Here is a 9,228-nt window from a genome sequence, read left to right as displayed (position 1 = left end):
CCCCCCCCCCCCGGGGTGGCTCAGTCCATCCCGTCCCTGCAGCGCCCCTACCCCTTCCGGTGGTTCAACCCATCCTGCTCTTGCACTGCCTTCCCCCCCGTCCCTGGGTGGTTCAGCCCATCACGTCCCTACCCCTGCAGTGCTCACCCCAGCTTTATCCCCTCCCCCAGGCCCGGTTCCTGCGGTGTCCTTTCTGGGGAGCCCTGGACCCCTCAGCTCACAAGGCTGCGGCTCCTCCCACGTCCTGCAGGGCCTAGGCCCCACATCTGCCCCCCCCCCTTCTCCTTTTGCAGCAGGAATCATCATCTGGCCTCTTGCTCTGCCCCCAGGGTCTGCAGGCGCTGGCGCCGTCTGGTGCAGGACAAGGTGCTCTGGAGACATGTGGATCTAACACCCTATGAGGTACTGTGCCCCCCCACACACACACACATCTGTCCCCTGTGGCAGCTGTGTGGGGCTGACATAGTAACCCCGCAGGCAGAGTCAAGCCAGAGCAGTGCCTGCAGCTGGCACCTGACCTGAGGCAGCGCTGGTTAAGATCACAGTACATCTGGTCAGGAAGCAGGCTCCAGCTGGGAGGACCCCCAAGGACTGCAGTGCTGCTGTCCTGTCCCTCATCCGCTCACATTTCCATGCACAGTTTCACTGGGCAGTGTCCACTGGCTCCTTGGACTAATTTGAGGGCCAGTGCACACTGGCTGGTATGCTCCATTTGGCGTTCCCTCTCATTTTGAATCTTTGACCTCCTCTCTTGTCCCTGTTTGGTATTTCATTTGTTCCCTGAATTTAATGGACACATACCCAATAGCCCCCTCTATCAATGGGAGGTGCTAACTTGCTCTGTGGGCAGGAGGCCCATGTTCCTGATATGTGTTAGATAGGCCTGAGAGTGCATAGGCAAGTGAGGGAGGAAGAGAGGCACCAGGAAGCCAGTTCAAACAGCCAGGGCAGCTCTTGTATTGACTGGCAGGAGCAGGGGGCTGTGGAGAGAAGGCCAAAACTTATTCAAAGAGAGAGACACCATAAGGAGCAGATCAGTCTTTGGATGGCATTAATAGCATAACAAGGAGGGTGGAGGCTGCACTTTGATGTGAAGTGGCAGCATTCCAGCCCTGCTGGAGTGTATGAGCCAGTATATTGGTGGACAGCAGTGCCAGGATCTACAGCAATCTGGGCAAAAAGGGATATCATTTGTTTGAGGAAGATGGGAGAGGTGGATGGGGGTGTTGGGGCCTCGTGCTGCTGTACCAATGTCTCTATCCATGGGTAAAGAGCTCTGGTGCTGGCTTTTTTGCAATCAGATCAGCTCCAGGATCCTGTGGCACCTGTTGCGGCATCACCTGCGCAATAATGTGAGGACACTGAAGGTAAGAGGAACCCTTTGCTCTTCAAGGAAGCAGGAGTTCCTCTCCCCAGCGCTGCTGCAGGCCCTGGGAAAGCAGTGTCCTGGCCTCCAGAGGCTGTGCCTGGTGTGCGCCGACCTCCGGCGGCTTCCTTACGACTTCATGCCCTCTTCTCTGATGACCTTGGAGCTGAGCCGCTGTGAGATCCCTGGGATGTGGTTCCGGCGAGCTACAGGTCCAGACAGCACTAGTGCCCCACCACAGCTGAAGCATCTCTTTGTTTACGAAGTCCCTTCCTTTTCCGATTGGCATCTGCTGGACGTCTCTTCTCAGACTCGCCTGCAGACGTTGACCCTCTGTGGAACCTACCGGGTGACAGATGCAGGGCTTCAGAGAGCCGCGCCACACCTGGAGGCTTTGGAGCACCTCACGCTGCGCCAGTGCATCCTGACAGACTTTGCCACTCACTTCATTGGGCGCTACATGAAACGGCTCCGCACTTTGGAGTTCAGTGATGCTCCATCTCTGACTGATGCTGGCCTTGCTTGCTTAGTGCCCTTGAAGTACCTGGAAACCCTCTGCCTTGCATCCTGTGCTAAGCTTTCCTGTGATGCCATTGTCACTGTGGGTCAGGCACTGCCCCAGCTAAGGAATCTCAATTTAAGTGGGATTTCTTTTGATGACCAGGCAATACGTAAAATTCAAGCAAATTTGCCGAATTGCTGTTTTTCACCCCCCTGAAATGCTTGCTTTTGAGAGAGGTGCGCTTCTAGTCTCAGATACATGGTGGCCAGATTTCTCCATGTGCTACAACAGGGAGTCCAGCATTGAAGGGCAAGGGCCATTTTGGTGGCCTGTAAAACATGAAAACGGATCAGTGGAAACTTCAGTTCTAAAGTGACTCCTTCCCCTTCCTGTACCAAGAAAATATCAAAGGGACACAGTGATACTTGCTGAGCTTATTAGGCTGATTCAGTACAGGGTTGTTTTAGATTTGTAGTTGGCAACCTAGGGCCTTTCTTCATGGTTGAGTTTCTTTTTTGCATTAAACATCATGCAGCAGCTCACCTGAGTGATAGCAAAGGGACGAAGTTGGTGGTTCACAACCTGCGGGCTGCATGTGGCCCAGTCAGCATGCTGCTGTGGTCCATGTAACATCCTGTTAAAAAGTAAACTTTGCTGCCCGTATTTTGTGAGCCAGGGAGAAAAATTCAGGAAACGGGGAGGGTTTCCCCTTGCATGCTGCCAGAGTTCCAGCCTGCAAGGGGCTGCTTAGGGCTGGGGGGAGCAGGAGGAGAGTGATTGGGGGCAGGGGGCACACGTGCACGTGGCAGCCAAGCAGCATGGACAGCAGCTCCCACAGATCCCTCCAGGTAAGTCTGTGCAGGGGGGAGGAACAGGTTAAGGCCCCAACAGTGAGAGAGAGGGGGCAGCGCAGGGCTGAGGCTGGGGTCACTGTCCTGCCAGAGTGGTGCATGGGACCTGGGGCCAGAATGTGTGGCTGCAGCACCTGGCTGGAGAGTGGGACAGAGCCACAGTCGGCTCATCCAAGGTGCGGCAGGGGGGCTGGCTCCCCACCATTGCACATACTCTCAGGGAGGGAGGAATGGGGGGGCACATGCCCCCTAGCTTTGTACTTGAGGCAGGGGTGGATGTGGGCTGCCTGCTGCAAGCTTGGGGCTCCTCACCCTGCTGCCCTCTCTGGTGGGGCCTCCATGGCACAGTGTGGTGGGGAGGCTTGTTGCTGCTGCCAGGAGCCCTACACCAGCCACAGCAAGGTGCCCCTGCCCACCCAGCAGCAGTGGAGAGCACAATTTCACACCACTACTGCTGCCAGGTGAGCAGGAGACATATTGTCATAGCAGTGTCGCCAGGGTGGGGCTCCTGGCAGTAGGACCGAGCCTCCCTGCCTGCTGGTGCCAGATTCTGTCCACTGGGTCACAAAGGCCCCAGGGGAAGGGCAGCAGGGTGGGGAGCCCTGCACCTGCAGCAGGCAGCCCACATCCACCCCCAACAGGCTCTGCCCCAGCTGTGCCACTGGTGGGGGCAAAGGGGCGCCAGGCTCCACGCTCCACTCCAGCTGCAGCACGTGCTACTGCCTGTGAGCAGCAGCCAGGGCTCATAGATTGTAAGGTTGGAAGGGACTTTGGAAGATCATCAGGTCCAGCCCCCTGCGCCAAGCAGGACAGACAGCTGGGGTCAGGTGATCCCAGCAAGGTGACTGTCCAGTCTCCTCTTGAAGAATTCCAGGGTAGGTGATTGCACCACCTCTGGAGGGAGCTTATTCCAGAGTGGGCACCTTAGTTGTGAAGTAGTTTTTCCTAATGTTGAGCCTGAAACAGTCTTCCAGGAGTTTGTGGCCATTACTCCTAGTTTTCCCCAAGGATGCCCTGAACAGTTATTCACCAAGCCCTTGATGTACGCCTCTGATGTAGGGGGCTCAGTGAACAACTGTTCACCGAGTTCTTCGGGCACTGCTGGGGGGGGGGGGCAAGGGGCTAAGCCCTGGCCTCATAGCTCTGATAGTTGGGGGTCCCGTCAGCTGTGGGGTGTGGCCCACATAACACATTGAGAGCTGCAAGTATGGCCCAGTATGGCAAATAGGTTGAGAACCACTGAACTAAGTGAACCATCCTCCCTTTGCCCAAGAGGGACTGCCAGTCCCAAACCAGAGACACTAGCTAAAACCTAGCTCTGATTGAAAATAATGAGCCATGCAGCTGCCCTGCATGCACATTCCACAGCATGCCTAGAAGGAATGGCTCACAGGACTCTGCCCTGGGTTTGTGCTGACAAAGTTGATACTTTCTTGACAGAGCTTTGCTGTCAGATCATATCTGAAAGATTTTAAATTATTTTCTTTGTGATGTAGAAACCTCTGGACAAACTCCTCCCTTAACTTAAACAGCACATGACTTGCAGATGAATCAAAGCACTTACAGTAGTGTATAGGAGCAGTGTTATGCAGCCAGAAGTCAGACACAGGGCCTGGTTTACTGGGTCATGTGGCAGTGTCCAGCTCCTTATACCTCTTCACATTTTCATTTTTACGCTCTGCTCGTTACCTGATGCTATAAAACTCTGTGTTAACATCAGCAAAATTAAGGTAGCACTGCAGAGTTTTGTGCCTGAAAGCAAAGACCATTGTTGAATACACTGTAATCAATATTTTGTTACTTTTATTTTACCTTTAAAATAAAAATGCTTTCAAATCTGCAAAGCTGCCTCTTGCCATGACGTTTCAACTCAACTGTGACAGCATTTCATAAACTTGGGTTTCTAACAGGTCAGGGGAACACCTGCGTTTGTGGCCATTTCAGCCTTGCAAAAGTGTGTTGTTCAAAAGAGTCAGTTCCAACATGGCAAGTCTTAAAAATCTGTCAGAGAAGAAGATTGTGATTAAGTCTCACTCCAGGTCTTGCACTGATGAGAGCAGGCATTGTTTTTGTCCAGCCTGAGGAGGATGTGGCTGCCTTCCGTAAGTAGCTCTGCAACAGAGGTGTCAAACTGAGCCAGATCTGGACTATGGGGCTCCTTTCGGGCCAGATTCAGCCTAGGGCACAGGGCAATAGCAGCAGCTTGTTTACCTCTACCTCCGGCACAGGGAATAGGGCACATGGCAGACGCTCCTTCAGCACAGGGCGGCAGCAGCAGGGCCAGTAGAGAAGGAGGCAGGACCATGGCAGTTCAAATGGGCACAGTAGCCAGGGAGTGACCATGGCTGTATCACCCCTCCCTCAACCTCCTACCATTAAACGCCATATCCACCAGGACCCAAGGCCCCCAGAGTCTGTGGCAGGCCGAACCCCAGGGCATGTCCCTCAGTCGCCTACCAATGTCCAATGGACTGGACAAAGTCTCACTTAAGAATACAGATTCCCAGTGATACATGGTCCTTGAAAATAGTGTACCTGCAAGAGTGTTTGAGAGGCAGTTAAAACACATAAGTTTGTGACAAAATTCAATAAAAGGAAATGGAGCCACTAAAGGAATTACTGTTGTGTGATCAACAGATTTCCTGATAGTGGTTACTTTTTAAAAAAAAAAGTGAGCAGTTGAGATAGGAAGGCCATCATTTCATAAACAAAATGTTTCCGTAAGTGGCAATCATGGAACCCAAAAAGCAAGGGAGGGCAGAGGCAGCCTAGGTGCTATTATAGGACAAGTAACCTTCATTTCACCTACAGGATAAATATAAGGAGCTCTAGAAAATAAAAGATCAAGAAAGAGGGAAAATAGAATATAATTTAATTGCGGAGAACACAAAAAAGCCCCTGAAGCACCTGATAGAACCACAGTGCATCTCTATACACCTCCTTATTTTGCATGGGTAGGAATTGCAGGTGTATCCTCAAGATCTCTTGAGATAGGGCTTTGTCAGTGGGATCATCACAAACCAGTCAAAAGGAAGAGTTACAGTTTAAAAACATTCAAAAAAATCAAACAAGTCCGGAGCTTAGAAAAACACTTTACTCCAACATTTGCTGGAGGGGTTCACTGTATTCCCGCACGTGCTAAACCACCGTCTTTGTTTCAGTTTCTAATGAAAAGTTTCCCTCTCGCAGCAACCCCCCAACACCTCACGGCCAGCACAGCTACGGCCTTCACGGGCTCGCGCCAGCAACGCAGGAAGGGTTACGACCAGCTCGCGCCGGGCCCTGGGGTAGGATACTTGCCCTTGACGCGCACTTCTTTGCCCAGCCGGTAGCTGCAGACCACCTCGGTCATCCTGGCGGCGGGGCGGGGCGAGCACTCACCGGGCAGACTCCGCCCCCAGCGTAGACCCTAGCAGAGGGCGGTGCCAGCGCTGACCCGGAAGCGCATGTCCATCTCCCGGAACTGCACGCGGCATGGTGGCGGTGGTGGCCGAGCCGAGCTTGGACGCGCTGGCGGACTCGCTGCTCCTGGAGATTCTCTCGCAGCTGCAGCTGAGGGAGCGGCTGCTTGGGGCCAGGTGCGACCACGTGGCTCCCAGAACCCGTCGGTGCAACCTCTCCTCCCTGCGTAATGGTTCAGTCCATCTCGCCCCTGTCGTGCCCCTACCCACTTGGGATGGGTCAACCTATCCGCCTAATGAACCCCCCTAACCCTGGGTGGTTCAGCCCATCTCGACCCTGCCCCTTCATTCCCCCACCCCGGCCCCCGAGTGGTTCAGCCCAGCTTTCACCCCTCTACTAAGCACCTCCCCTAGGCCGGCTCCCTGGGGTGTCCTTCCTGGGCAGCCCAGGGCCCATTGGCTTACAGGGCTGCGGCTTCTCCCACATCTGCCTGTCCACCCCCCCTTACTTCTTCTTCAGCAGGAATCATCACCTGGCCTCTTGCCCTGCCCCCAGGGTCTGCAGGCGCTGGTGCCGCCTGGTGCAGGACAAGGTGCTCTGGAGACATGTGGATCTAACGCCCTATGAGGTACTGGCCGAGCTGCTTGCCCCCCCCAGGGCACCTCTGTCTCCTGAGGCAGCTGTGTGAGGCTGATGTAGCAACCCATCAGGCAAAGTCAAGCCAGAGCAGTGCCTGCAGCTAGCACCTGACCCAAGACGCACTGCCAGCTTCAACACTATCTGACGTGGGAGGAGACTTCAGCTGGGAGGCCTCTGGAGGACTGCAGGGCTGCTTTCCCGTCCCTCGTCCACTCACATCTCTAGGCAGAGTTTCACTGGGCAGTGTCCGCTGGCTCCTTGGACTTGTTTGAGGGCCATTGTACACTATCTGGTGTGCTCCACTCAGTGATCCCCCTTGTTTTGAACCTTTGACCTCTGCTTCCATCCCTGTTTTGTATTTTGCTTATCCCCTATATTTACGCATACCCAATAGCCCCTTCTATCTATGGGAGGTGCTAACTTGCTCTGTGGACAGGAGGCCCATGTTCCTGATATGTGTTAGATAGGCCTGAGAGTGCATAGGTAAGCGGGGGAGGAAGAGAGGCGTTAAGAAGCCAGTCCAGACAGCAGGGCAGCTCTTGTATTGACCGGTGGGAGCAGGGGCCTGTGGAAAGGAAGCCTAAATGTTATGGGAAGAGAGAAATACCATAAGTAAAGGGGATGAACCAGCCTCTGAAGGACATTAATAGCTTAATAAGGAGGGAGGGTTTGAGCTGGTTTGGAGGATGGAGGCTGTGACTGGATGTGAAGCAGCAGCATTCCAGCCCTGCTGGAGTGCATAGGGGAGTGACTCTGAGCATCAGTGGCAGGACCTGCAGCAATCTGGGGAAAACAGGATGTCACTTGTTGGAGGAAGATGAGAGAGATGGATGGGGGGTTGGGACCACCTGCTGGCCTACCAATGTCTCTATCCATGGATAAAGTGCTCTGGTGCTTGCTTATTACACTCAGATCAGCCTGAAGAACCTGCGGCACCTGCTGCAGCATCACCTGTGCAGCAACGTGAGAACACTGAAGATGAGAGGAACCCTCTCCGAGGCACTGCTGCAGGACCTGGGGAAGAAGTGTCCAGGCCTCCAGAGGCTGTGCCTGTTTGCGCACCAAGCTCCGGTATAAGATAGACTCATACGTTGTGCCCTCTCCTCTGATGACCTTGGAGCTGAGCCGCTTGGAGTTGTCTCAATGGATATTTTTTGCAAAATCTGAAGGCACCAGAGGCCTCTTACAGCTGAAGCATCTCTTCATTTACGAAGTCCCTTCTTTTTCTGATCTCCATCTGCTAAACATCTCTTCTCTCGTTTGCCTGCAGACGCTTACTCTCTCTGGAACCAACCAGGTGACGACTCTGGGGTTTTGTGTAGCCTTATCATACCTGAAGGCCCTGGAGCACCTCACACTGTGCCAGTGCACCCTGAAAGACTCTGCTACTCACTTCATTGGGTGCTACTTGAAACAGCTCCACACTCTGGAGTTTAGCAACACTCCCTTCCTGACTGATGCAGGCCTGCCTGACTTAAAGTCTTCGAAGTACCTGGAACCTCTTTCCCTTGAGTCCTGTGTTAAGCTTTCCTGTGATGCCATTGTCGCTCTGGGTCAGGCACTGCCCCAGCTGAAGAGTCTTAATTTAAGGGGGATTCCTTTTGATGACCAGACAATATGTAAAATTCAAGCAAGTTTGCCCAACTGCCATTTTTCACCCTCCTGAAATGCTTGGTTTGGAGGGCATTATGCATCCGTGTGGTGGCCAGATTTCTCCAGGTGCTTCAACAAGGCATCAAGCATTGAAGGGCAAGGACCATTTTGGTGGCTTGTAAAATATGAAAACGGGTTAGTGGGAACTCAGTTCTAAAGTGACTCCTTCCACTTCCTGTACCAAGGAAATATCAAAACCAGGTGGAGGTGCACAGTGATGCTTGCTGGGCCTGTTAGACTGATCCAGTATGGGGCTGTTTTAGATTTGTAGTTGGCAGCCCAGGACCTTTTTTGTAGCTGAGTCTCTTTTTTGCATTAAACATCATGCAGCAGCTCACCTGAGTGATAACATAGGGACGAAGTGAATTATCCTCCCACAGCCCAAGAGAGGCTGCCTGTCCCAAACCAAATAGTCCAGCTAAAACCTAGCTCTGGTTGAAAATGAGTCACACAGCTGGACTGCATGCATATTTCAAAGCATGCCTAAAGTGAATTGTTTGCAGGACTCTGCCCTGGGTTTGTGTTGACAAAGAGGATACCGTCTTGTGGCAGAGCTTTGCTGCTTTGCTGCCCAGATCGGATTTGACAAAAATCTTGAATTATTTTCTTCATGGTGCAGAAACCTCTATATCTGGCTCCCAACCTTTTTTTGCTGTGATCCTAAATCTAGGTCACAATCCCCGCTGCTGACTCCCTCATGCCCGGCAGCGCCACCAGAGACCGGGCCGGGCCAGTATCATGGGAGGTAGCAGCAGCAGGAGCCCCACAAACCATGTGCCAGGAGAGCTGGAGTGAGGGGTGGACCCCCCCCCCCC

The 9,228-nt window shown here is 53.3% G+C and overlaps 2 protein-coding genes and 1 long non-coding RNA gene across 4 annotated transcripts in view; 2 read left to right on the top strand and 1 right to left on the bottom strand.

Annotated features, from left to right (window-relative positions):
• Nucleotides 1-8,537, top strand: part of LOC109295182 (F-box/LRR-repeat protein 12-like) — a 9,187-nt gene extending 650 nt beyond the window's left edge. Inside the window, exons 2-4 of one of the 2 annotated variants that reach the window (XM_019513884.1) lie at nucleotides 294-402; nucleotides 1,302-2,125; nucleotides 8,448-8,537. In XM_019513884.1, the coding sequence (XP_019369429.1) occupies nucleotides 294-402; nucleotides 1,302-2,084 (892 nt within the window). In that variant the 3' untranslated portion in view covers nucleotides 2,085-2,125; nucleotides 8,448-8,537. Of the gene's footprint in view, nucleotides 1-293; nucleotides 403-688; nucleotides 2,130-8,447 lie in introns of those variants that run through there. The other variant, XM_019513875.1, reaches the window with a different exon arrangement.
• On the top strand, nucleotides 6,155-8,537 carry LOC109295176 (F-box/LRR-repeat protein 12-like). Its single transcript, XM_019513862.1, is given in 4 exon segments — nucleotides 6,155-6,297; nucleotides 6,677-6,749; nucleotides 7,673-7,813; nucleotides 7,815-8,537. Coding segments are annotated over 4 exon segments (930 nt in total). The 5' UTR covers nucleotides 6,155-6,193; the 3' UTR covers nucleotides 8,427-8,537.
• A 169-nt stretch (nucleotides 8,538-8,706) lies between these two features.
• Nucleotides 8,707-9,216, bottom strand: LOC109295203. The gene is made up of 2 exons (XR_002096690.1): nucleotides 8,820-9,216; nucleotides 8,707-8,784 (listed from the first exon to the last, which is right to left on the bottom strand). It is a non-coding gene; the product is annotated as an uncharacterized LOC109295203 (long non-coding RNA).
• Between the last annotated feature and the right edge of the window lie 12 nt (nucleotides 9,217-9,228).

Source organism: Gavialis gangeticus, unplaced genomic scaffold (assembly GCF_001723915.1).
Source record: "Gavialis gangeticus isolate Ggan-Ray unplaced genomic scaffold, GavGan_comp1, whole genome shotgun sequence".
Classification (NCBI taxonomy): domain Eukaryota; kingdom Metazoa; phylum Chordata; order Crocodylia; family Gavialidae; genus Gavialis; species Gavialis gangeticus.
The sequence above is the reverse complement of the archived record's forward strand: the minus strand, read 5'-3'. Positions and strand labels throughout refer to the sequence as shown.